General features: G+C 50.1%; 1 protein-coding gene across 2 annotated transcripts in view; it reads left to right on the forward strand.

Annotated features, from left to right (window-relative positions):
* Positions 1-27,892, forward strand: part of GALNT18 (polypeptide N-acetylgalactosaminyltransferase 18) — a 322,119-nt gene that overhangs the window by 284,298 nt on the left and 9,929 nt on the right. For both annotated transcript variants that reach the window (XM_033120405.1, XM_033120406.1), the window contains one exon: positions 24,210-24,374. In XM_033120405.1, coding sequence (XP_032976296.1) covers positions 24,210-24,374 — 165 coding nt within the window. The remainder of the gene's footprint in view (positions 1-24,209; positions 24,375-27,892) is intronic.

Here is a 27,892-nt window from a genome sequence, read left to right on the forward strand (position 1 = left end):
AGAGCCATTGATTAGCTTTGTCTGGGCCCATCTTCTTATCTGCTAATGAGGAAGCTGGACTGGCCATCTCCAGGCCCAGCTCTGACAGTCTGCTTCCTTCAAATTCTTTTCTTCTGAAATTCAGTTGGCCCGAGAATCTGTGAGTTTGTGCTGTGCTTGCCAGGAATACTGGGAGCTAGCCTTCCCTTGATGCTTTGTCAATCAGCTTCGATGTGAACTACAGCAAGTCTTCAAGACTTGGGTCCCCCTCTGCATCCCTCAGAGCCACGGACCCTCCTGTAATGGGCTTCACAGGTAACTCTGGGTCCCCGTTGTCTTCTCCCACCAGGCCCACGGCAGAGGTGCACGGCCTTCGGAGCCCAGGAGTAAGGGGGCTGGAGACCAGCCTCAGGTCAGACACATTTCCCAGAATGAGGAGGTATAGGGACTCTGCTGTGACAGGAATTTGTTGAGTCTGGCCTGCCGGTGAGCTGGGAGAGCCAGAGAGGGAAAACTGGGTCATCCTGGAGATGGACTGTGTGTTCTTGGCCAGAGTTCATCCATCCCCATATTATTTCCTAGGATGGTTGTAACAAAGGACCACAAACAGGTGGCTTAAACAGCAGAAATGCATTGTCTCACCGTTCTGGAGGCTAAATGTCAGAGATCACGGTGTGGGCAGGGCCACGCTCCCTCTGAAGGCTCTAGGGAAGGATCCGTTCCAGGCCGCCCTCCTCGCTCCTGGAGCTCCTGGCTGTGGCAGCGTCACTTCTACTTCACATGGCATTCTCCCTGCGTGCAGCTCTGTGTCCAAATTCCCCCTTTTGATAAGGATGACAGTCATACTGGACTTGGGGCCCACGCTACTCCACTGTGATCCCACCTTAACTAACTCTATCTGCAATGACCCTGTTTCCAATTAAGGTCGCATTTGGAGATACTAGGAGTTAGGACTTCAACATACGAATTTTTGAGGTATACAGTTCAACACACAATACCCCCAAAGAGGAAGAATGGGATTGGAAATCTGACTTTCATTCCTTCGCTGAAAACTGCTTCATATGACTTCCTCTCCCATTTCTTTAGCCAGAGCTAGTTACATGGCCCTGCTTAACTCCAGAAGATGTGCAAAGTTAGGGTTTTCCACCTGCCCAGGAAGCCTGGTCTCTGCCATATAACTTTAGATATTTTCTAAATCAATTCCACCTCTGACAAATAAGAGAACAAGAAAATGTCATCTGGGGTGTGAACTGACTTGCCTGAGGTCACACTACAAGTTACTGGCAAAGACAGGACTAGAAAGGATGCCTATGTTTTGACTTCCAGTTTCTCCCGCAGTTTCATTCATTCATTCATTCATCAAACATATGATATCTTGTCTTTCAGGAAGTCTTTATAGTTTAGAAAGTTTCATTTCCCCTGAAGAACAGATTTGGTCTAGTGATAGCAATGGTTTTTGTAGAGCAACTTACCGCATGGCCCAGCGGGGCCCAAAGACGTTAGGGACTCAGCGCGACCTTGGACTAGAAAGCAGGGCAGGGTTCTCGTCTGTGTGTTAACGCTCTGCGAGATTCTGCTTACATTTTGTTTAAAAAATTCACTCTGATAAAGTTGTGACATACCCCGTTCTCAGGGAAGGAAGGCACTGGGTAGGAGAAAGCATCACGTAATCCAGTTAGTGAGGGGAAACTGATGGGAAGCTCGCTAGTTAATTAATGAGTGAATGTAACCATTTTATTTAAATTAGCGGCAAATTTCAAGTCATCCTCAAAATCACTGAGAATATTAGCCCTAATTAGTGCAACAGCCTGGAAAATTTCTTCTGCTGAGAAAAATACAACAGTAGGGTCTCCCCACAGTCTCTTTATTTATTCAACCGATCACTCACTCATTCACTCATTCATTCATTTGCTCATTCAAGAAACATGCATCGAGTGTTATTTTGTGCCAAGAATTGTGACAAAGGCAGCTTTGTTCAGGCGCGCCTGACCTGGAGGACTCCCAGTCAGGAAAGAGAGGCAGGTACTTAGATACAGTTCATACGATGCAACCAGCTGCCCCAAACGACCTTCTCGTTAGCCCATCGAAAGAGAGACAGGACAAGACAGGGTCTGGGACTCCGCCCATGCTTTCCGCCTAAATCGTCTAGACTGTAAAAGACATGGGGGGGTGTGGGGGGGAGCGCTCTTCCTATGGGAAGGTAAATTCTTAGCTGTAGAAGAAGGAAGGTACGAGGTACTTTAATTCCTTCTAAAGTTTTTGAAATACTGAAGCTGCCACGTTTATGCTTCAGGAAATGCTTTTCGACTCAAGGTCTAAAGATTAGAGTTGTGTTGAAACAGAAGCCCTCTGTTCTTACCCAGAGATGAATGCCATGTTAGATCAGGTAGTGCATTTAATGAAAGTAAGAAAAGTTTGAAATTGTAGATGGACTTTGGTATCGTTGCTTTCTGGAAATTTTTTTTGGCATTTCCTTTTCATTTTTTACAGTTCTTACCCTGGCTATACATACACAGAGAGAGAGAAAAAGAGAGAGAGAGAGAGAGAAATGAAGGAACCAACTTGCTTATTTCTCTGTCTGCTACTTCTCTAGAAACTACCATTACTAGGTGGGGTCATAGTGCAGCCGTCACGTCTCCCCTACTGGGCGGTGCTCCTGATGGCAATGCATGGAATGTCAGGGTCCTCTTGTGGGTTGTGTTTGAACCCCCAGATCTTCCAAGTAACATCTCAGAGACAATTCGAAATGTTTTACTCTGTGGGCCAAGAATTTAAATCATCAGCCACTTCTCTGTGACCTTGGGAAATGTATCCACTTCTCTGTGATTTTTATTTATAAATAAATCAAGAGTGCCAGGCACGAAGCAGCTGTGAGCTTTGGGAAAACTTCCCTGAGTTGACTTCTTGGCTCTCAGGGGATGAAATCGTGCGCTCCGTGACTCCTTATGTGTAAATGTATTGCCCAGGTGCCCCTGACAAATGTTAGTGCAGGGTCCTGATTGGATTACAGTCTGAGGGGAGCCCCAACCAGTCCTGAAAGTGCGGCTGGTGACCTCCAGCTCTGCATTATTCAGGCCCTAATCCACATAGGGTTATCTGGATCTCTTTCCTTATTGACCGCTGAGCTGTAGCTTCTCATAATTCTAGGGGCCATCATTCCCATAGGATGCAGAGTGACTGGTGCCTCTGGGGTGACGCAGTGAGCTGGCCCTGTGTGGCCCTGTGTGGCCCTGCTCTCTGCATGCCCTCTGGGCAGCCATCCCTCAGCTCCTTGCTGGGGCACTTCCACTTTCACAGTGCAGGCTGGTTGTTTGAGGGGGTAGTTTTTGCTCCAGAGGATCAGGGCAATGACAATGTACTCACGAGCTTGGGGTCAGGTCAGGCAAGGCTGGGATCTCATCCCAACTCTGCCCGTACCCCAGGTGTGATTGGGGAAGTGACTTAAACTCTCTACTGTCCAGTTATGTCTTAATCTGTGAAGTTGGGGCAGCGATATACACTTGCCTGAAGTATGGGGAGGGCTCTGATGGTCTGTGACAACACGTAGCCCAGGGCCTGGAACATGACGATAGGAGTTATCATGTCACACCCAAGGGCAGCCCCTCCGAGGGGGAAGAAGGGGGATGAAGAAGGGGGATACTCGAGGCTGGAAATGAGTGTGGCTAACCCCCTGCAGTCATCCCCCCAACACAGGACCCCCCAGGGCTGAAGCGCCCTTCATCCTTGCATCCCCTTCAGGCATCTATAGAGATGAGATGCCTGATGCATCCTGCCTGCATCCCAGGGCTCGGGAACTCACTCGTCTCTGCGTCAGTAACTGAGGAGTGACTGATTGCTTTATGAATGCAGCCCTCGGAAAGGATGTGGACCAGCACTCGCCCTGCTGGGCCCCTGTGGGGGCTGCTTGGGTGTGAGTCCCAGCTGTGCTGCTTAATGGCTGTGTCACCTGGGACGGGCACTTAATTTGTCTTTACCTTAAATATCTATAACTTAAAGCAAAACACAGCTTATAGTAAATGCAACTTAACTATTATATTACTCTTGTTTACTGATATTCATTATATACCATGTTTCCCTGAAAGTAAGACCTAGCCAGACAATCAGCTCTAATGCGTCTTTTGGAGCAAAAATTAATATAAGACCCGGTCTTATTTTACTATAATATAAGGCCGGTCATAATATAATATAATATAATATAATGTAATATAATATAATATATAAAATACAATACCAGGTCTTATATTAATTTTTGCTCCAAAAGATGCATTAGAGCTGATTGTCCGGCTAGGTCTTATTTTGAGGGAAACAGGGTTAATATGTGTGTGTGTGTGCATATATATAAAATTACTGTGTCAGTCTCCCTAGACACCTTCGACATATCTTAACACTACCTTCCCAGCTTCTTCCCACTTCACAGATGTTGGCCCAAAGACCTAAAGGTGTACCAAGTCCCCACCCTAATAGGTGGTGGATGCAGGCCTGTCGTGCCTAGAACATGACGGTAGGTGTAACTACAGCATACCCAACAACACCTCTCCTCAGGTGAGGCAGGAGCTCCAGGCTGGGCAGGGCAGGCTGACCACCCCCGCGCTGCTGCCTGTCCCACCACTGCCTCCCTTCGATTCGGGCTGCTTCCCCAGGGCCAGCCCAGGTGGCCATCACAGGGCTTCCTCTCCATCAGACACCCATTGGACCTGCCTGTGGTCGGCAGCCTGGACCTGGGCCAGCTCTGGATGAGGTGAGTGCCTAGACAGTTTCCCCCCTTCTTTTGGAAGGTACCCCATTTCCATTTCCCTTTTGGTGGCTGCGCTGGTGGCCCTAGCTCAGCGTGGGGTGCAGGCGCCCAGGGCGGGAGTGGACGTGGACATGAGGCACACAGACGGTGCTGCTGCAGTGGTAACCTTCCCTTTCACTGAGATGGTGGACTCGGGGCTGCTTCCGCAGCTTCAGTGCTAAAAAAAGGAGCCGCTTGATTTGTTATTCATTCCACATGATATATTCTTCACTTCATGTCCAAACTCCACAATTAGAGCGGTAAAGAGCGAGTTTTGCATGACTTTTATTAAGTTCCCAGAGGCTGGGACGAAGCAGTTATTAGCACCACAGCGGGCCAGCAGTGAGGAAAATGGTTCCGGCTCACTCCCCAGAGGGAGGCTGGGCCTCTCACCCCCCACCTGCCATTCTTTTGAGAACTTTGCTTCTCAGCTTCTCTGGACCTGGGAACAGGTCACTGGGCTAGCGTCAGAGGAGCTGAGTTTAGATCTCAACATGACTCTGTTCTCTCTGACAAGTCACTTCACCTCTCTGGCTCTCAGCTTCCTGGTTAGTAAAATGGGATGGGTGGGTGCTGAGATTTAAATAAGGTATCAAACCCATATGTGCCAAGCACCAAGCCTGGCACAGAACTGGGCTCAGTAATGTTGGTTTCTTGTCCTAATTGGGAAAGTCTCAACATTTTTTGAGCTTGCTAGTCTGCCTAAAGGTAATAATACTAACGGCTTACGTGTATTTGTTTTTTTACTGTTCCTAAACATCTTTCTAAATGCTTTATGCATGCAATCTCAGTTAATACTCTCTGCAGCCCTAGGAAGTAGGTACTGCTCCTACCCCACTCGTACAGGAGAGAAAACTGGGCCTCAAGGCAGTTACTTGCTCAGGACCACAGTTACCAGGTAGGAGCACCTGGTTGCCTAACTGCTGAGCCCACGCTCGGAGCCATGACTCAGGCCTGTCTCCCTGCTTTCATTCAATATGTGGCCTCTGCTCGCAGCACATTCTCTGCACAGAGACAGGACAGTGAGCCACCACAGTGTGGTGTGAGGAAGGCTTGGCAGCTAGGAGCACACTTGCTGGATGAATAAAGGCTGCAGGGAGAGGACGGGGGAAGGAGCGGCTGATTTAGGCAACCACCCGGCATGCTCTTCTTCTTAGGACCTAAAGGAAAACCAAGGCTAGTTGGCAGTTTTCTTCCTGAAAGGACTTGTGGCAGGTCCCCGAGCCTGGGCTGAAGGAGATGGGAAGCACCACCGCATCGTCACTGCCTCCCCGCCCTCCCTGGGCTGGGACACAGAACAGGCAGGGCAGCTCTCTGTTGACTCGTGAGGGCTCTCTGCATGAGCCTTTTTGCCTTTGGGTTTTTCCCCTTTCCCCCAAAGAACTGGGCCAGCCTTCTCCCCATTGAAAGATGTAGGTCTCAGCATTCCGGGGCCAGATCATCAGATGCAAAGGCCCCTGCTTCCTTCCGGGTCCCCCATTAACCTTCAGGTCTCAGCCTAAGACCCCTTCTATCCTGACCACCCTAAGGTGCTCTCACTTGTTATTCTCCATCCTTTGCATCCATCCGACTCCTGTACCACAGCTCTTGTAGTGTATGTACACACGTAATTATAATCACAGTTGCCAGTTATACGTGGATTTGTTTACTCGTTCATGGTCTCTCTCCACCACTGGATCTTAAGTTCTTCGAGAGCAGGCACTTAGCTTTGTTCTCCAGTGTATCCCTTCTGTCTGGCGCACTGCCTGGCTGTGAGTAGGCGCTCATGCACCTCTGCTTAGTAAACGGATCTGTTCATAAAGTTGGTGGGTTTTGCGTAAACGAAGATAGTCTTCCTAACAAAGATCTTGTAGCGACCCGCTCAGACACACTGGCTTTGCCCCATACCAGCTGAACCCAAAGCCTGAGTCTCCTTCTGTAAAATGGAGTTACCACCATCTATCAGATAGAGGTTTCGTGAGGATTAAATGAGAAAGACATAGGATGCTAGGCACTATTCCTGGCACACAGTAAGTCCTTGACCTATATATTCCTCTTCTTTTTCTTAGTAGTGTTATTATTAGTCAAGGTAAGATCTGGCAGGATCTGTATCTCTTCATTTAGACCCAGTATCTTTTCATGGAGACCCAGGGATGGCGGTTTGAGTGATGTGCCCTCCCCCACTGGGATGGAGCCAGATCTTGGTCTTTTTCTTGATGAGGGCCAGTTGCTATGGGCACAGGTTGGGCAGGAACGGGGGGTACCTCCTTGCATCAGGGCCTCTCCTGCCACCGAGGCTTGCTGGCACGCAATGCTGGCCTGCCTTTGCATTTGACCCAAGCCCCAGGCCAAGAGCGACTCCCCAGACCCCAAGGGTTCTCCTACTGCAGGGCTGCATTGACTGGCACTCCCCCCACACAGCTTTCTGTAACTCACTCCCCCACCCAAGACGGTCTTCAAGAACTGCATCCAGGAAAGCCTAGGATAAGATCAACAAGCCAGTGACAGTAGAAGTTGCAAGGGTTCCGTCTGAGAAGAGACGGCCCCTGAGCAGCACAGGTACATTGCCCTTCCCTTCCCCATAAGGCACTTCCTCTTTCATCCACGTGGAGCTGGACATGGGGAGGTTTCCCCAGAGTCCAAAGTGCAGGCCCTCAGAAGTGGGCTGCGTCACTTGCCGCTCCTTGCTGCTGTTTCTTAGGGTGTCAGTGGCGTTTGGGGTGGGGCAGTTCTTCATTCTGCGGGACTGTCCTACTCAGCGTGGACTGTTCAGCATCCCTGCACCCTGATCAGCAGTCCTGTCAGCGTGGGCCCCACACTTCCCCATGCATTTCCACAGCTGCCCTGGAGGAGGCGGTACCACCCCCAGCTGAGAATGTGACAAAGGAGGAGCATAAGAAACAGGTTCTGGGATTTGGGAATGGCTGGTAGCATTGAGTGGGAATATCTGAATGGTGTGTGTTTATATCCGGGCAGCTTACGGGTAGGCTGGTTTATTTCAAGAAAGTTCCTAAGTAGATGTGTTCAGAATAGCTCATGGGCATAAGTGGATCCTTATATTTGGTTTTCGCAACTAACTTCATTGTCACCACTCTGCCTTTGCCCCGGCTGCTTTTTCTGAAATCTGTTTCTTTCTTTGCTTTAGTCCTGCCAGCACAGAGCCAGAGTGGACTCATTGAGGTTAACACTGTGTTAATATACTGGAAATTTTAGCAGAGCTCGGCCCTCTAAATCCATCACCATAACGGCTTTATTTTTCTTCTTGCCCAGAAATACACTGTTAAATGCAGGAACACGTGCGGGAGGGGAGGATGGCTGGGGTGAAGGACACGCTTAGAAAGGAAATTTTATAGCATTTTTTTTCTGCAGGAGAAAGGGCTTGCGGGTCTTAATTCTTATAGAACTGGGCTATCGAACACATTTATGTCTCTGCAGTATCTTTAGCTCCTCGGAATATTCTGGGCTGTTCAGAAGTAACTCAGTCATCTTTGCCTGGGACATTATAGGTGCTTAATAAATGTGTATTGAATAAAGGAATCGTTAAATTCATGGAAAATTAAAGGCTTTTAAGGGATGGCCACAAATGGACTGAGCCAGTGTTCACCTTCTCGGTCCCTCTGGGGTGCGTGGAGGTGCGGGCTGGGGCGCCGACAGTGGCAGGTTCATTAGAAAATTAGAACAGTTGATGCCATGGAAGCAGTTCATCCCCTTTCTCAGAGTTCGCTATGAAGGGCTGGCTGTTTGTGGAGCAAAGAGAAGAGTGTGTATTCCAATTTACTTTTAAGGAAAGCAGTAAGGGGGGGTGTTTTGAGGCTGAGATAAAGAAGTCAGTAGAGAAAGAGGTTGGGTATATGGGGAGAGAAGGAAGCAGCATCCTGGGGGTGCAGACAGGACAAGGGTGGAAAGGATGGGGTCCAAGGCCGGTGGGATTGGCACTGGCCTGCAGGAGACAAGCTTGTGCCTCGGAGGCCCAAGGGCAGGGTGGAGGGAGGTCAGAAGGAACGGGTTCGCAGGCTTCTTGCAAGGGAAGCTTGTTAGAGAGAAGAGAAGCTTTAGAAACCCTGCTGAGGGGAAGTGGCTCGAGGCTGGCAGGCACCCAGAGAAGGAACAGCAGGTGGTGTGGAGGGACCGGGGTGAAGTTGAAGGCCAGGAGTTTGTGGTGGGTCTAACCTGCCCATGCTGTGATTTTTCTTGGTTATCATCCAGCATCCAGGGAACGGGTGTGGAGAAGGCAAAGGAGGCTGCTGAAGTGAGATTTACAGGGTGTCAAAGGAAGAAAGAATAAGGCATTACAGACTTGAAGTTGCTGGCAAGGGAGCGGTTGAAGGAATTTGGGTGCAGCCTTTCTAGGGATGCGGAGAAGCCAGGAGGAGATGAAAGTATGGGAGGAAATGAAGAAAGGTTCCTCTTCCAAAGTCTCAATGAGATCAACGAGCAGGCACTCGGGCAGTAAGAGTAAATACTCAAGATTAATAGGGAGTTAGGTGAAAGTAGGGAATGGGGATCGGGTTTCAAAGGCACAGCAGATCTGGGCACTACGAGCTGGCAGCCGGGTGTGGGTGGCTCTCCCTGCGGTAGAGGCTCCTGTGTAGGTTGGGTCATTCATTGCCTGAGACCCTACAGTGTTGCCCAGTGGGGTGTAGAGGAAGCTGTGAGCCTCGTGCCAAAGACCTTGACAGATAGAGCAGCCGCCTGGGAGGCACTGGGCAGAGAAGCACCAAGTGGGCAGAGTGGTGGTGCCTGATCTGGTGCTCACGGAGCGGGTGTTTCTACATGGGGTGGAGGAGCTGAGGGGTAGTAGGGGTGCTGCGGGTAGGAGAGTGTCGGCTCCGGCTTGTGTCCCTGTTGACAGAATCAGCAGATTCAAAAGCACACGAGAATGGCCGTGTCCTCCAGGAAGAGACAGTTGGGTAGGGACAGAAGTCCCTTTTGGTTGGAAAGGACTCTCCTTGAAAGATACTGGGAGTTTGATAGGCGGTTTCAGAGACTCAAGGGAAGGCTTAGGAGGGAGGGCAAACAAGGGAAGGTCAACCAGGGAAAGAACAGAGCATATCGGGAGTTTAGAGAGGATGAGAAAGCTCCATAAAGACGTCAAAAATTCAATGTTATCTGTACATTTAGGCCCCATGGGAGGATGGGAGAGAAGGGGTGGCAGAATCAGGTTGGGGGAACCACATCTCTTTGTGCCGCGGCCACTGCAGTCACCCTTGGTTCCCAGCTTTTGTGCTCAGGACAAAGCAACCACTTCCAAAGCTTGCTTTGTCATAGTGACTGAACCATGTCCCCATCACGTCACACTGCGTTCAGTCCAGGATCAGCAGGGCTTTGTGAAGACTCCGCTCTGTTAGAGGAAAGGATTAGAGTCCAGCTGTCAAGGAGAAAAGAAGGCTTGGTCATGGTGACCTTGAGTGGTCAGGAAAGTCTTCCCGGAGGAGGAGCTGCACCTGGACCTGAAAGGAAGCACATGTATGGAGTAAAAGCACAACGAGAAGAGAGCTTCAGGAGTTGGGGTGCAGGTAGAAGGGATGGAATTGAACCTTCTTTTCTTTCTTTAGTAAGAAGCAGAGTACTGTAGTGGTTGAGAACGGGGCTTTCGGAGCCAGGTGACCTGAGTTCAGTTACCAGCCCTGCCACTTGCCATCCATTCGTTCACCTCTATATAATTCGGTTTTTTCACCTAAAAGTGGAGGTGATATTACCCCACTTATCCAGGGTTATTTTGAGGATTAAATAAGTGTATTTATAAAACACTGAGCGTCCCTGACATTTAGTAAGAGCTTATTAAATGGGAAATATTATCATTATTATAATTATTTATTTTATTTTCTTCCATCAGGATGGAAAGAAAGGAGCAGTGATTTGCTGAGCACCTACACTCTGTGCCATATACTTTACAAACACACCTGTGAAATGAGCCACCTGTATCAGTGCACTTTTGCTACATACCAAACTATCCCAATATTTAGTGGCTTATGACACATCCATTTTTTCAGCTCCATATTCTGAGGGTTGGCAATTTGGGCGGGGCTGGACTGCCCCTTTCTTCTGCTAGTCTCATCCAGGTGTCTGTAGCCAACTGCTAGCAAGCTGGTGGTGTTGGCTTCTGGAGCTTGGCTGACTGCTAGCTGGAGCGAGAGAGCTGCTGGGCCATTGTGTGTTTCATCATCCAACAGGCTAGCCCAGGCTGCTTCCCATGATGATGGAGACCGGGGTGTCTAAGAGCAGCAAGAAAGGGCAAGTGCTACTGCACAAGTGCTTTTTGGGTCTCTGCTTGTGTCACTTTGCTATGGAAATTGTGTCACTGGCCAAAGTAAGTCATATGGCCAAGCCCTGACGAAGGACAGAGAAATAGACTCCATCTTTGAAAGAGTTGCTGCAAAGGTACATCGCAAAGTGATTAGCATGAAAGGATGGGGGAATCTGTGGCCATTTTTATAACGTATCGTAATACCTGTTGTGTTTACTTTGTATTATTTCATGTATTCACTCATTCATTGTTTTCCATCAGAAATATTTATTGAGCACCTATCTGTGGTATGGCAAGAAAAGGAACCGCTAAAAAGAATGACCTTAGTTTTCTAACACTTTCTCCGTCATAGTGCAATCCATCTGGCGTTGTTATGTGAGGTCTGTAACATCCAGTAAAGACATGAGCTGGACCTTTTTTCTCCCAGTAAAGCAGGTTATATCTTTCCTAGGGAAGAGGAAGATGGAGATGGAGATGGTTTTGGAACAAGCAAAATAGAGATTTATATTTACAAATTAAAACCAGGCCCCAGTGTCATCCACATGAAGTCCATTTTTCTGGGCTAACTTATCCCTGCTGGATCTTAACCTGCAGGTTTTATTACCATGCTCTTTCCTCCATCTTTCTGATCACCGACATTGCTGGTGAGTCCACATCCCCATTGACCATATGTTAAAATCCGTTACACACACACACACACACACACACACACACACACACACACCCTTCGCTGGGAACATTTTAAGCTCTTCTTTCTTCAGTGCAGGAGAATAGCTGTGCTGTGCCAACAAAAGACTGAGCCCCTCATTGCTCTTGGGGCGAGGTAAGGGTTAGGCCTGGGGTAAGCATTAAGAACCTTGTCCTGCAGAGAGGATCATGTTCTATCTAAGCTGTGAACCCACAGAGTTCTATAGAGGGTGGTGTCAAAGATGCAGGTCCGAACCTGGGCAAAAAGAAGCTTAGAGTCTTAGAGTCAGAGACATGAAACAGGTAACAGGGAGGTCGCCTGGATGGATTTCTGAGACATTGGATGGAAGTCCAGTGTCTCTGGAATAGTGTGTTAACACATTCATTTAATGAAGCGATATGTTTTGAGTGTATGTTATGTGTCAAACAGTGGGTTCCATAGTAGAGATACGACAGTGAACAAGACAGGCATGGTCCCCTGCCCTCGGGGGACTTGGAACCTATAGTGGAGTAGCCACTGTTAAAAGCGCATTGCTACTGGCTAACACGAGCAGCACAAGTCCATGTAATTCCCCGACAACTCCCCTACCATGGGTGCTGCTATTACCTCCTTCTGCTTCTACAGAAGAGTAAAGTGAGCATGAATGGCCCAAGTAAATTGTCTACAGTCACACAGCAAACGGACAATGAGAGCGGGGACTTAAATTAGACAGTTTAGATCCAGAGTCAGTCTTTCTTGAATCAACCTTCTTCCCTCTACCTACATCAAGTCCCCTTGGCATATATTTTCCAAGTCCCCTGTGCTTTTCCTTAAGGGCCTGCCTCATATTTTGTGATTCTATTTTTGTGTGATTATTTGGTGAGGGAGCATAGCAAAAAGGTGTGTCAGTCAGTTCAGGCTCCATTATGCTCCAGTAACAGGTGACCTCAAATTCCAAGTGGCTTATCATAGCAAACATTCCTCGGTCATGCTTTTCCCACCTTATCTTCCCTTTGCAGTGCCTTGTCAAAAGCAGCCCATAGTAACAAAGGACACTCTTCATCTAAAGCACCAGCTCATTGCCATGTTATCAGTCTAACAAGTTACTGCAGGCAGCAGTTTAGCCAAATGTTTCGCCACTGCATTAAAGAGGTGACCGCCGTTCCAGCCTCCAGAGATGGTTCCTCATTGCTCACTTTCTGGCCCAAAGTCAGTGTCCCATATTTTAAGATTTGGCACCACCCCTCATCCAGTATCGATTTCTTTATCATTTAGCTTGGGCCGATGATTCCCCAAACCACAGTTGCTTGAAACAAGAAATGCTTATTTCTTGCTCGTGCTTCATCACCATTATGGTGCAGCGTCACCATTGTATCATCTCACCTTTTTCTGGGGCCAAAGGAGCAACCCCCGTCTGAGACACTGCCGGTCCAATGGCAGAAAGTATAATGGGACGTGTGGATCACATGATTGCTCTTAAAGCTTCTGATTAGAAAGGACACAGTTCTTCCCCACTCACATTTCATTGGTTAAAGACACGTGGCCAAGTCAGACACTAATGATGAGGGACGTGTGATAGCTCAGTCAGGAGGGGAACCGAGAAGGGGCCTCATAGGATGGGGCAGCAAATTAACCTGAGAGGGCAGGTAAAGAGCCTGCATGGACTGGCACAAGCTGGTGCAGAGTTGGCAGGCTGCTGTGTTTTGGAAAAGAGTAATGTCAGGGCACGTTTTCCTCAGTGCACTTGATATGCTCCATCTTAGCTGTTTGTCAGTGAGTAGACACAGCTTGTGGCAGACAAGCAGACGCAGCTATAAAGGGCTTTGAGCAGTACCTTCCAAAATAGGGGCCCGAATGGGACTCGGCAGCCAGATGGCAGATGTTTGAGGTTTCTTGAATATAGAGAACTTCCTGCTGAATGAGCAAACTGTATTTGTTCATTTCAGGGAAGGGAGTTATTATCAACAACAATTTGGGTAGCTCAAGCTAAAAACAAAGAGTGGGTGCTATTAGAGAAAACCTGGGTGATTCATTTTATAGACTCAAAAGGAGGGTTGACTGGGGAAGACAGGAATGGGGGCAGCCCTGGCAGCCTCAGCGGTTAAAGTTCATGGATTTTCTTCAGCTAAACATGTTCTCGCTCCAGGGCTGCCTCGTTTCTGTGTTTCATGTTTTAAATCACTGTGAGGAAAGAGCCTTCACAGCTCCACTCTTACCAATGGGCAGGTAGAGTCACAGAATCCAGACTCTTGGGCCGTTCTCAGAGATGGGTCCCTGTTAGACCTTGAAGGCCAAGTGCAGTGACACCTCCTGCTGGCCCTTCGCAGCTGCCTGCCCTAATCCCTGGCTCTGCAGCCTCTCATCCTGTTCTGACAGCAGCACACATCTGTGCACATCCTTCTTCCCCAGGACAAGCCCAGTGGTTCGGCCGCTGGGGCCTGACCCACTCGCCTGCCCATCTCCAGTGCGTGGGCCTCCTCTGTGGCCTGTCCCTTGGCAGCGTGTTTCTGCCTGACGTGGCCTTCATTTGCAGCTTCTGCCTGTGTCACAGCACACTGCTGGAGAGACCAAGCCAGGCAGGCACCTGTGTCAGGCAGCCAGGCTGGTCTCGGGTGCAGGAAGAGAGCAGGAGGAACGGGAGGGGCAGCCACAGAGGTAGAACCTGGATGAGGGCTAAGGCCCAGGCTGGGGCAGTTGGTGAGCACTGCTCCCTGGAGACAGACACAGGAGGCTACAGAGCAGGAGGGGTCAGCCGCAACCCCATTCCAGGGCCCCTGCTCTTTGTCTGATCCTGGACCATGCCAATCTTACGTCCCCATAACTCAAGCTTCCTCTGCAGCTTTCAGCTTCTCCACGTGTACCCAAATTCTGGGTAATGCTCACGTGCTCAGCCCAAGGGCTTCCTGTGTGAATCCCCAGGCTCACTAGCTTGTCACCCACTGAAGAAAGCATATTGGCCTGCAAATGAGGGAGATATTTCCTTATCTTGTAAAAGAAAAAGTCAGGCATTTACAAACTTCAATACTTTATTATTCAGTGATTTGCTTTATTGTAATCATGTGTATACACACATGACATCTACCTTCACCTGTGGCTAAGGGTCCCTGGGGCTCCATGACTTAATGAACCTTTGCCTCCTCCTCTTTAGTGTTCTGGAAACGTGTCCTGTATGTTTTGTATTAGTCAAGACTCTTCGTTGCAAGTGACAAAATCCCAACTCAAGCCACCTTAAATGCAAACGAAATTTTACCATCCCATGTAAATGACAAGCCCATGTCTAGCTCTCAGTTCAGGCAGGGCTGTATCCAGGGCTTGAATGTAGCTTGCCTAACTTTCTCTCTCTCTCTCTCTCTCTCTCTCTCTCTCTCTCTCTCTCTCTCTCTCTCTCTCTCTCCCTCCCTCTCCCTCCCTCCCTCTCCCACTCCCTCTCCCTCTCCCTCTCCCTCTCCCTCTCCCACTTCCCCACCCCCCAGGCCCTTTTGACTCTGCTTCCCTTCGTGTGGAACCTTACCTTCTCCTATAGTTAAGGGGATAGGGGCTTCCCTGATTTACCTTAGGAAGAAGGCAGCAGGTAGCTCTGGGCTTAGAGCCTTCCAGCTTGATCCCACAAACAGAAAATCCCAGGAAGGACTTTCATTGGCTCAGACAGGGTCATGTGATCATCCTGGAACTAGTGCCTGAGCCAGCCTGTGGATCATGCCTCTCCTTATGGGCCAGGGTGAGACAAGAGGCCGTTACAAGAAAGCAAATAAAACTCTTAAGCATCAAGAATCCTTCAGCCATCTTTTCTGGTTTGTCTCTGATCCCTCACTGGTAATTCACTCCTGCTCAACCCTGAGTTTCCATGCAGGAAGCCCAGCGTGACCCCTGTCACCTGGCTCTCTCCTGGGGCAGAGGAGCTCGCAATGAAACACTGGGCCCAGGGTACACCAGGGGCTCAGAATGACACAGGAAGAGAAGACATAGCAAGGTGGGGGATTAGGGTTGCTGATCCGGCTGGTATGGCTGCAAACAACCCCGCAGTCAGTGACAGGAAGATGGCTGACACCTGTGCTGTGGGCACAAGGCCTGACATGAAACAAGGAAGCACACAGACACACAGCTATGAATGTCAGTCAAACTTCCTAGCCCAGCGAGAGTGTTGAGCCGCTGCTTCCCAGGCTGCCGGTTTCAGGTGCACAGTGAGAGGCAGAAATCAGGCACACCTTAGCCTTCTCTATGCAGTGTTCTCTTCAAAGACAGCTCCTTGGTCCAAAGCTCTGCTTTCTTCCTGCCACCCTGCAGGCCCACAACTGAACTCTCCCAGACAGGCATGCACAAGTGGCCTGCGTCACCTCTAGGCCAAGCTCGCTTTCCAAGCCCCTGGAATGTTTTTGACTCAAAAGACTTTGAGAATCCCTCAGATGTGCTAATAAGCGGGAGGACAGTTGATGTGAGTCACAACTCCCTGCTGCCACGAGGGTGCTGTCCAAACGCTTCCGCCCCCAAGTGACTTGTCCAGCCTTATCTCCTCCCCGCCCCCCACCGTCCTCCCATTCCCCCATAGTCTGCTCTAAGCTTGGCCATGAGGCTGTGCCCTTCACCCTTCAGCATGGCTGTCTGTCCACCAGGCTGCGAGCTTCCTGAGGGAGGGCATGTCTGGCTCCTTTCTGCACCCCAATGCCCAGCTCCTGTCTGCACCTACAGAGCACAAAGAAGTGTTTGCCGAATTAAACAGGACCAACACCGACCCTGGCCTCAGTGTCAGTTGTAAACCTCTTCCCCCAAACCTGGGGGGTGTATGTGCTTAGTCTCCTCTGTTCCCCCTCCACTAGGGAACAGGCTCACAAGGGGGAGCTCTGAGCTAGGGACCTTGCTCTCCACAATTCTGCTCCTTCGCGGTTACAGCAAGCAGCATGTTACCAACGGGTCCGTTCCCTCTGTCTACCTGGTTCAATGATTAGTGAACATCAGATCGTTTTGGAAATGACTCCCCTTCCTTCCTGATTTAGCCTCAGTGTCCTGCAGCCCTCAGCGTGGTAACAAACCTCTGTGTCGAGGGGTTAATGACCAGTAACTGAATCCTTAAAGCAGCCCTCCCTGTCTGCAGAGGGGCCAGTAGTAGCTCATTCTTGGTAAAGAGGACAGAGAACCCATTTCTAGCACATATGATGGATGTCACAGCCACCACTTTACATTGAAATTTAATAAAGCAAGGCTCTGCTCCTTCTCGCCCCCACCCCTGCAGGACCCTGCCTGCTGTTTCCATGAGTCCTTACCCACAGGCCTCCTGGCCAGGCTGACGTGGGGCCGGGCCACAGAGATGAGGGCAACTGAGACAGAGCAGCTGGACCAGCAGTCCCCTCCCTCCTGGGTCTTCTCCTGTCCTCCTAAGGACACCTCTGTCCCTGCCTGCTTTCTTGCCCTGTGGTTCCTGTGGCCAGACTAGAAGCTATCCATATTTCAGTCCTCACAACTGCATTTTACAGGTCAGGAAACTGAGGCTCAAGGTGGCTTGTCAGCCAGGAATGAGGGTGGAGACCCCGCTGACTTAGAAGCCCAGGTTCTCTCTATCCCAGCAGGCCACCTATCTCCTAGACCAGTGGCTCTCAGATACTCATCTCCATCAGACTTACCTGGAGGGCTTGTTAAAACACAGGTTTTTGGACCCTATTCTCAGAGTTTCTGATTCAGTAGGTGTGAGGTGGGTGCGAAAATGTTCATTTCTAACAAGTTCCCAGACGATGCTAGGACCACATTTTGAGAGCTACTGTTATGAACAGTGGTGCTTCCCAACCTGTTGGCCTCATGAAAACAATGTCCCTACACTAGGGATCCAGGTGCTCCCACAATGAGAGGGAGGCTTGGAATCCAGGAGGTGGTAGGTGCTGTCTGTACATTTCCAGCTAGTTTTCAACATTGGCTGCACATTGGCACCACCTGGAATAAATGCCCATGTCTAAGCCCCGCCCCATAAGATTGTGATTTACGGTTTTTAAGGCTTTCCAGATGATTCTGATGTACAGCCAAGATGGAGATCACTGCCCTAGCCTGACTGCTTTTAGGACTGTGTCCTTTTGATACCTCTGTACTTCCCCATTTCATTTGCTTGCTGATATTTCTTTGCTGATCTTTCTTCTTTTCCAAGGCCAGCGCACATCCCCTTCTCCAGAAAGCCCGCTCCAGTGCAATGGTCCAGCCCACAGGTTGCCTCTCCCTTCAATGATCTTTGCCAGTGACCCCATTTCGACACTTTGTAATCACCTCATTGTGTGTGATTTCCAACTCCTAGACTGTGTCATTCCCTGGTGTGGCCCCCTCACTTCTGCAGAGACCTGGGCTCTTGATGCTTTGTTGGGCTGTAACAATCCTCTAGAATACACATGCCTTCTGAGTATCCAGAGAAATGACCACAAGGATTCTGGCCCACCTTGGGTCACTTTTCCCGTGAAAGCCCCCAGCAAGTAGAGTTGTTTCTCCCCTGTGGTCGGTTCTACAACCTTGTGTAAAGAGTGTCCCGCTGTGACTCTCCCCCTTTCCGCTCCCTTACCACTTGCCAGGCTGAGGAGTGTTTCAGCCAAAGACCACCCCGCTGCTGCCCCATGCTCTACAGAGCGTCTCTAAATGTCTCTAAGATGCCTCACTTTTCAAGGGCCCCCACTGATAGGTCGATAGGTCGGTAGTGTTGCCAAGGAAACATCACTTAATGGAAGAAACAAAGTTGCTCAAAATCCACATGCCCACTGTTTGGAGGAGAATTGGTGCCTTAGTTGTACCTTGAAAAGTTTCTATTATCAGGTAGTTGAACCAATCTCACTTTGTTCCTCATTCGGTTCCTCGTTTGCCTCCCTCTGCCTGCCCCATGAGTCCTTCATCTCAGTCTCTGCTCAGCTTGGGGACAGCTCCAGAATTTCCATAGAGTCTAAGATACCGTGAAGTGGTTATGGAAGTCTGGATAGAATGACTGGAAACTATGTAAATTGGTCCTAGTGAAGAATGCCAGGGAGTGGAGGTTGGAGACAGGAAGTTAGAGCTACCCCTCCGAGTGCTCACAAATTCCGGTTGATGGACCGTAAGCTAATGAAGGCTGACTAGGCCTTAACATCCCCCTCCTGGACGAATGCCTTGTTGTAGGGCAGTGGTTTTCACACTTGTTTGTAAATTCTTCATAACCTTTTGTTCAAACAAAATGTCACACGAAAGCCAAATACCAGAAAGACAACAGATCTTCCTTGATGGGCTGGGAGAGGCCCCAGGACCCTCCTGCCAGGCCCCATCCTCCCAGACCTGCCTCCCCTCGGGGCCCCTGAACCCCTTCTTGGAGCTCCCAGAGCTTGGTGTGAACAATTCCGTGGAAATGGCTCTGGTAGTTCCACTGCTGGCTCCGAGGGATGAGTTCAGGACAGTTCTCAAGAGCTGATCTCCTGTCCCTGAGCCAGCCTGAGCTGGTTTGGGTGGCTTGGAGGTGGTGCCAGAGCTCCCGCCCGGCTGGAGAAGGCCGTCGGGGTTGCTTGGCCTAGGGAGTGGAATGCAGGCCCCGAACTGCCAAGAGCTCAGCCTTCCCCGGAACCTCCCCTGGGCAGGGAGAGGAGAGGACAGCTGCTCACCTGCGCACCCTGGCGAGACTTTTTTAAACCTTCTTAGCCTCAGTTTTCTCTCCTTCAACCTGGAAGGTGACCACATACGGAAAGTACCTGGTAGAGGGCCTGGTTACAAACATACAAAAATAGGTTTGTTTTCCTCTCCTCCTTCCCTTCCTGAGGCAGTTTCACCCCCAATAGCAGTTTCTGTCAGTGAGGTGAAGTTTGATTCATGTGGAAGGGTGGAAGGTGGATCTTCTGGAAGGCCGTTCTGCCTCTGAGAGAGGCAGGGCCCACCTCCATGCCTTCCAGGAAAGGAAGGGATTTTGAGGACACCTGTGTCCTGCAGGGCCTTTGCTTGTTGGGGCTATGAAGTGACAGAGCAAGGGGAACCTCTGGCCCTGGGGTCTTTGCCTGGCCTGGGCTCTGTGGCCCTGAGAGCAGGAGTGTGTACCCAGCGGTGCTGTGGGCCCCCTGCTCGCTGTCCAGCTTACCTATTAGTCACTACTCCGCCCCCAGCCTGAGGGAGAGGCAAATACCCCTGGTGTGAGACCCACAGTCGGATGTGGTTGTTCTTTCACCTTGCCCGTGATTTTTCTCTTTCTCTTGCAAGCACCGGAACGAGCCCAAGCTGGGCTTTGTGGCCCTGCCGAGCTGCATGGCTCTGTGGGGAAAGAGCTGAATCAGTCCTTTGCAGTTGAGGAGGAGCTGTGTTGTCAGGGTGCCATTTCTACACCCCGGGGGTTTGTCAACTATCCACAGACAGGACAGCTCGCCCTCCGCCTCTGAGTGAGTTACAGGAGGGACGTTTCTGTCTTTGTACTTTGTGCCATCTGCTGTTCCGGCCCTTTCAGCTCCCGCCAGCCCTCTGCCGCCCCCTTAGCCCAGGCCCCCTCAGGGCTCAAAGGAATAACAGTGGAAGCTTCCAACCCAGGCTCTGGCCTCTCCCCGTCCAGCCTGGCCCCTGGACCTAGAATTACCTGAGGGGAGTAGATGAGTGAGGTGAGAGGTCACAGGTGTGGCTCTAGAGTCACTCTGCCTCAGTGTGAATCTCAGCTATTATTCTCCGAACTACACAACTCTGGGCGAGTAACTTAACTTCTCTGTGCCTCAGTCTCCTCGCCTACAAGGTGGGGTAATAGTAACACCTGTGCCGTAGAATGATTCTTAGGACTCAGTGGGATAAAGCATGTAAATCATTCCACGCCTGGCACATCGTGAGAGCTAAAACGATTTCAGCTTTTATTATTAGCAGTCTAAGGCAGAGGTTCTCAGCCTCAGCACTGCTGACAGTAATTCTCTGCTGTGAGGGGCTGTCCTGTGCACTAGAGGACGTCCAGCAGCGTCCCTGACCTCTACCCCAGGTACAGTAGCAGCCTGTCCCCTGCCTCCACCTGACAACCCAAAATGTCTCCAGTCACTGTCAAGTCTTCCCTGATTGGCGAAACTGTCCTCCCCCACCCCCCACTGAGAACCACAGTTCTAAATTGTTTCTTCCTTGAACCTTCCAGGCTCCGCTTTGCTCAGAAAGCATCGCTGTGCTTGCTGGGCCTCAGGCACTAAAGTGGGGCATCTTGCATGGAACAGTTTCCCCTCTTTTGTGTTCAGGCCATCTGTCGATGCCATCCACTACTGGCTGGGCTTCTGAGGTGTCCAAGCGATGCCTCGCGACAGTCCTCTTTGCTGAATCTCCCTGTGATCTACCAGTTTTGTGTTTACACCACTCACGGTGTACTTTGTTGTTGGCTCTTTAAATAACAAACAACTGTCTGTTCCTATTATGATTTTCCCAGACTCTGGAGCAATAAACAGCTCTGATGACAGCTATACCAGGTACTAAGTGCACATATCGCTCATGCATCTCCCCCAAGCACTTCAGAGCAGCTGAATGGATAAAACTGATTTCAGCTATTACCTGGGTGGCCACTTGTGTCTGTGGAGCCTGCCCTGGAGACAAGAGCCAGGCCTTGAGGACAGGGATGAAGGAAGGGGTGGTAGTGGCTGGCTCCCTGACTGTCCCTATCTTACACCCCCACTCCTGAGCCTCGGGAAATCTGGGTGCCGGCACACAAGGTGATTAAGAGCTACACTCTGTCTTGAGGAAAGAGCGTGGTCAAGGCAGGAACAGCTGTGCACCTTTGGGAGGAAGCCCAGGTGGCAGGCTGAGGCTCCACATGTTTGCACATTCAGGGAAGGCTTTCTGGAGGTGCTGAAGTTTCATTTCTGTTTTTCAGAGGAGAAAGAGTCGGGGTAGGCGAGTGAAAGAAGCAGAGACAATTCTTATATTAGTGTGATTAGGGCCATTACTTCCTGAACACGTTGGTTTCTGCAACTTGGCTGTCGGTTCCTTCAGGACAGGAACCATGGCTTTCTCATCTCTGTATCCTCAGAACCCAACTTAGAGGTTATTTGTTGTTGGACGGATGGACCAATGGATGGCTGAGATACCTAACCACATCTATTTAATTTCCTAAACTTACCAGTCATCAAATTCCCCAGTTCCACTAAGCTGGAAGCTACAGCAGGTCATCAGCTTCCCTTGGTGGTCAACCGGAAATCCAGGCCACACAACGGACGCTCTCGGGATTCTGATGAGAAGCCCACTTCTTACCGATTTAGGTGTTGAATAGGCCCCCCCGGCCCATTTCCACACTGAAGCCGGGCACTCTACCCTCGGCCTCTGCTGAGAACTTTGGTCGCTATGATCCTCACCTCTGTTCTGGGAAGGTCAGCAACCTTTAGTCGTTTTCACGTCTATTTTCAGGGATTCGCCAAACCTGATAACTTGTAAGATAACCTTAGAGAGCAGCGCCTCGCTGTAATGAGTGTTCCGCCTGTCCCGCCAGACGCACTCTTTATCCTCTTCCTTTCGTCCTGCGAGGCTGACTCTATGGAATGCTTCAGTGGGCTCCCAGGTTCTCTGGCTTCCAGTTGTGATCCCCCGTGGGCCGACCCAGTAGAAGAACAGGGTGGGGTGGGGTGGGGTGGGGGGAGTCAGGGTATTTATTCACCACCTCTCACCGTTACCCCCCACCCGTCCTCCTTGGATCTTCTCACAAGCCAACCTTCTCTACATAACTTCTCTCGTACAGGTTCTGGTAACTGCTTCTCCTCTCATCCCTTTGGCCTCGGAGTGGTAACAGCTCCCTGGTACTCTCCTCAGGGATGCCCTTGCCCTTACACCCCACCCACGCCACTGAGAATTGTGTCTTTATTACACCCTCGGCCGATTCCCTTATATTGAGTGTACCGTCTGTTCCCTGCTGAGGTTTTGACTGATAGCCTGGCCTGAGTCTCTTGCTAGGTCTGACGTGACCCTGCCTGTGTCTCCACCTCCTCCCTGGACTTCCGAATGTCAGGGAGGACATGTCTCTGAAGCACCACCCCTCGCTTACACGCCTGGCTTGCACTGCCCTTCTCACCCACGGCCCCTCTGGCGCCCTGCACCCATGTTGTAAAAGTCCTTGTCAACCCCTTCTTTTCCTAAAGAAATACTTCACTTTGCCATTTGGAATGAAGCAAAAATGTTCACCAATAAGAATTTTTGAATAGATCAAGACAATGAGAGGCCTGCTTGAATTCTAACCTATAGCAAAGAAATGTGGTATCTCGATTTGCCCAGAGGTCTCATCATGCGGGTGCGGGGGGGTTAATTTCTATAGGAATGTGAAGAAGAGAGCTCCCAGGAGCCTGTGACTGCCCACTCGGAGCCCTCGTTGGGATCGAAAACTCTGAAGGCCTAGGGTCGTGTGGCTTTTCCCTACACCAGGGCCAGCAAACTCCAGCCCACGGGACAGCCTCTGGTTTTGTAGATAAAGCATGGCTGGAACACAGCCATTCATTTATGTATTGTCTATGGCTGTGTTCATGCTCCAGCAGCAGATTTGGGTTGATAGCAACTGCATGGCCCTCTGTGCAAGAGCAGCTAACACAGCAGTGACTGCTCTCCTTTGAAAGCCTTGCTTACAGTGTTGGCCCTGGACTGGTGTCTGGGAACTTGGATTTCAGGAGTGTTCCCACCGCTCCCACACTGATAAGAGCGGCTCACTGTGCTATAAACAGTATGGTTTATGCTGAAACCTGCTTTCCTTCTGGAAATCTGGAATGTTGGTGCATGCCAGGCAGAGACCCTACGTGACAGGCTCCCGGTACAAACCCTGGGTGCTCGTTCTCTAACACACTTCCCTGGTAGACAGCACTTCACACAGGCTGTCTCAGCTCTTTGCTGGGGGAATCTGGGCCATCCCCTGCAGTCACTGGGAGAGGACACTTGGACGCTTGTTTCCCCAGCCTTTGTCCCATGAGCCTTTTCCCTTTGCTGATTTGATTTGTATCCTTTTCCTGTAATAAATCACATCGATGATTACAACTATATGCTGACTATATGCTGAGTCCTGTGAGTCCTAGCGAAGCATCACACCTGGCGGTGGTCTTGGGGAGCTCCCAACACACCCGCAAAGCCAAGAATATTTGCTCTCTGGCCCTTTAAGAAACAGTTTGCCCGCCCCCCCCCCCCAGTCTTAGTGTGGATGGAAGTTACCTGTTACACACGGGCATCTGCCATCCCACAGGACTCTGAACACCCTGAAGGCGTGGCCCGGGTCTTTTGCTCTTTGGCTACTGACCACATTCAGTGTCTTGCACTAAGTATTTACGGAGGGAGGCAGTCAGCAAGCCTGTAAATAATGGATTCAAGAAGTATTTCTTTAAACTGTGGGTGGTGAAATCAATTTAAAAGGTTTCGACCAATGTTTTTCAATGAAAAACTAGAATAGAAATATAGTGTGTTGCATATAGGAAAGCTAAGTTTCATTTCTTGAAAGATTTGTTTCAGTTGTACCTGTGGCCATAGGCAGTCCTGGATCATAACATAAAGGGGTTCTTCCTGTCCACTGCAGTAAGAAATTTGTGAAAGCCACGGAATGATGATCTCTGCCCCGTGCTTCGGCAGAAGCCCACTTACCCTCCATCTCAGCATTAAACCCATTCTCCCCCCACCCCCAGAATGTATACTACACGAGCAGCCAGCAGATCCACGTGGGCGTCCTGAGCCCCACTGTCGACGACGACGACAACCGGTGCCTGGTGGACGTCAACAGTCGGCCGCGGCTCATCGAGTGCAGTTATGCCAAAGCCAAGAGAATGAAGCTGCACTGGCAGTTCTCTCAGGTAACAGAGCCCCCAGGAAGAGCATGGAACATGGGGAGAGTGGCCCCGGGGCCAGGGAGGGTGTGGGAGGAGAGGGACGCTGTGGCAATAGGGAGGTTGGGACTCCAGGCCAATGCTCGGGATTTAATGAGCACTTACTATGCGCCGGGGTTTTCACATACATTAGCTGATTGACTCCTAATACTGGCTCCGAAGGAGGTTATTATTTTTGTTATTGTCATGGTTGTTTCACCATTTTATTTAATTTTTAGATATAAGGAAACGGGCTCAGAAAGGGGAGTCACCTGCACAGAGTTACACAGTAAGGGGCAGGGCTGGGATTTAAACCTGGGTCTGTCTGACTTTTAGGCCCCCACATTTCTTCTGCACAAGCCCCTTCTCAGGACAAAGCCCCCAGTCTCCCAGGTACAGACAGTGCTGGGTGGTCTCTGGTCTGTGACCCCCTCTGTCTTCCTCTCAGTAGGGGTCACTGTAGGGGACGAAGTTTCCACACAGGTTAGTGTCTTGGAGCCATTTTGTGAAGGGAAGTCCGTTTCAGCTTACGGGGAGAGGAGGAAGGGGTGAGGACCAGGGCTGTCCTGGAATAGCTCCTGGAGGTCATGGCCCAGCCACGTACCTGTCACTCTGGGGACTTCGTGTCACCCGGATATGAGTGTTCTTGGACTCAAGTAAGCTCCCTGGCCCCTTCAGACGCCTTGCTCCTCCAAGGAGCTCCGGAATCACCAGGGAAACAGAGCTCCCTCTGTCTGTGGAGGCTCGGCCTCTCTGTGTCCGACCTTGTGCAGTCTGACGTTAATAAGCATAACAGCTCCATCTCAAAGATGACAAAAATGAGATTAAATCATGGCCCCAGGGCGATAGAGCCAGAGTTCCAACAGGCTGGCTGAATCTGAAGCTGGGCTGTTTCAGTGTCCTAGGCCCACAGGCAGGCCCGTCTGCCTCCTTTCCAGCAGTCAGAGACAGACAGCCGCCCCACACGTGCCCCACACGAGGTCGTGGGTTGGGGGGACTCGGCTCCATCTCCTGTGCACACCTCAATGCTTTGGTGCCCCTAATTGGCCCTTATCTCTTCTCTCCATCCCTGATTGCACTAAAATGGGTGTTCTCGCAGCAACGACACCCCCAAACCCAGCTCCTTCCTTCCCTCATCTCAACACATGACCTTGAACAGGCACATGATACCTGCTTGAAGGGACACAGTGACCAACCAAGCAGGCCATGTTGGCACGTGGAGCCCTGGGGCCTGGGCAGCCTTCAGCCACTTACCTGTATGCATCCATCTAATGAAAACTCCCAGAGTGCTTTGGCAGTCACATCTTTGATCCTTCTACCAAGAGAACTGTGTGGAAATAATATTTTTAAATTCCTATTCGCAAACCCAGAGCAGCCACTCTTCCTTGATATTTTAAAAATTAACAAATGTGAAATTTTCGTTTAATACAAAAATGATCAATGTGTATCAAGCAACCTGAAATCTGTCCCTAAGCCCACATTGGTTAAGAGCTACTGTTGACAAGGCCAGAGGAAGCTGGGAGCCTCGTAAATGATTAGAGTCATGTGCTTGGGCTAATTTTCTTGTAACAGGTTTTAATCTTTGCAAATTACCTGGGGATTCTACCAACTAGAATGTTCTGTACAGAAGTTGGGCTGAAAGGAGCTTTTACTAGTGCATTTCACATCTCCTTTCCAGTTTCATATTCTGCATTATTTACTCTCCTGAGGGCTGCATTTAAACTCCACAGACTCTCAGGCTGAATTAATTTCCAAAGAAGCTAGTGCGATTCTCCCAGGTTCTCCTACAAAGAAGACAGGCATTTGCATATCTTCGTGTTCCATCTCATACCCTGATTTTCTGTTTAACAAATAAAGTGCCTTTTCTCTGACCCTTGCAAGCTCTTCTGAATTTCCAATGCCTCAGGATGAATCGGGACAGCGTTAGATTCTGACACTGAGAAACCATGTTTGACGAAAACATCTCTTGGCAACACTGGTGTTCAGGCTTCCAATGAGCACTTTTGCGATAATGAACATTCTTTCCTTCAGTCGTTCATCAAGCATTTATGGAGCGTGGGGGTTGGGCAGGAGGGATGCAGATACAAATCAGACACGGCCCCTCTTCCCTGGAGGAGCTCATGGGCACGTAAACACACAGCAAAACTGGATGATGAGAGCAAACACGAGAAGGGTATAGTGTTCGGGAAGCCCAGAGCGACGGGCTCCATCTGCGGAACTCGGGAACATTCGAGGCTTGTTTGATCTGGATCTTGAAAGTTGTAGGACAGTTCCCAGGTGTGGGAAGGGAGAACCTTCCGAGTAGATGCTCAGCTTGGCCAAAGGCAAGAAAAAGCAGTGCACGCTTGCGGAATGGAAATCCAATGTTGGCGTAGGTAGAATTTAGAATTTTCAGTGGGGCACAAGAGAGATGAGATTTGAGTCAGTTTGAGCAGATAATGGTGGTGGTTGAAAGCCACGCCAGGAAGTAGGGGCTTCACTTGAAAAGCAAAAGGAGGAGCTAGGGGAGCTTCTCAAGCAGTGGATTGCTGTAATGGGGTCTTAGTCCCTCTGGCAGCAGAGTGTGGTGGATTGGAAGAAAAGAGGCTGCCGAAGGGGAAGCAAGTTAGGGAGAGAGGGGGTGACGTGTTTGCCACGGAGACGTGGAGCCAGGCTGCTGTTGGGGAGACTTTGGGAGCATTTCAGCGGCCGGTTGGAAGTAGTGATGGAATTAAATGGAGGTTATTGTGCGGGGGGATTACTAATCCAAGACCACCCCAGGCTCTGGGTTTGAAGAGCAGCCAGAGTGGTCCCTCTCAAGCAGCGCATCTGTCTCTAAACAGCCAGCACTCCCCACACGTGATGAAACGTCCTTAACAGTAGAAGTGGTAGTTGTTGCTTTCCGTGCTTTTTCTAGCTTGTGGCTCCTCCAGGTTTAAAGAATTTCCCAAACTGACTACCTACTGGGATTATAGATTCATATCCATGAAGTATAGGACTGTCAGTCTTCAGAGAGGAAAATACATACTGAGATTTGCAGGACTCTAGGATTTGGTGATGCAGTGTTCCTGAAGAGGCATTTAGTCAGTGACCCCTGGGCCTGTGTTAGGAGAGGAATGAAGCAGATATCAGGTCCTTATAACGGAGAACTTTGCAGCAATACACCGATCGAGCAAAGCATTGGGCTGCCTCTCAGGAGCAATGAGACAGCCACCCTCCCCACTTCCATCACGGCTCTGAATGGTTAAGCAAATGATCTGTCCTCTGAGGTCCAACTTCCTCAAAGTCTCTCTCTCTATTTGAATTCATGTTGAAGGCATGGGGACTGTGGGACCAGAAAGACATCAGGAGGACCTGAGCTCTGCCTTCAAGTATCAGAAGAGCTGCCCTATGCAAGAAAGAGCAGGCTTGTCCTGTGTGGCGCTGAGGCAGGCGAGAATGGAGGACAGTGTATAGAGCAGCTTTCTCATGTCGGACTCATCCAGACACGAGGTTGGTGGTGCAGAGAAGAGGTGGCTCAGGGCACC

This window comes from Rhinolophus ferrumequinum, chromosome 11, assembly GCF_004115265.2.
Source record: "Rhinolophus ferrumequinum isolate MPI-CBG mRhiFer1 chromosome 11, mRhiFer1_v1.p, whole genome shotgun sequence".
Lineage (NCBI taxonomy): Eukaryota > Metazoa > Chordata > Mammalia > Chiroptera > Rhinolophidae > Rhinolophus > Rhinolophus ferrumequinum.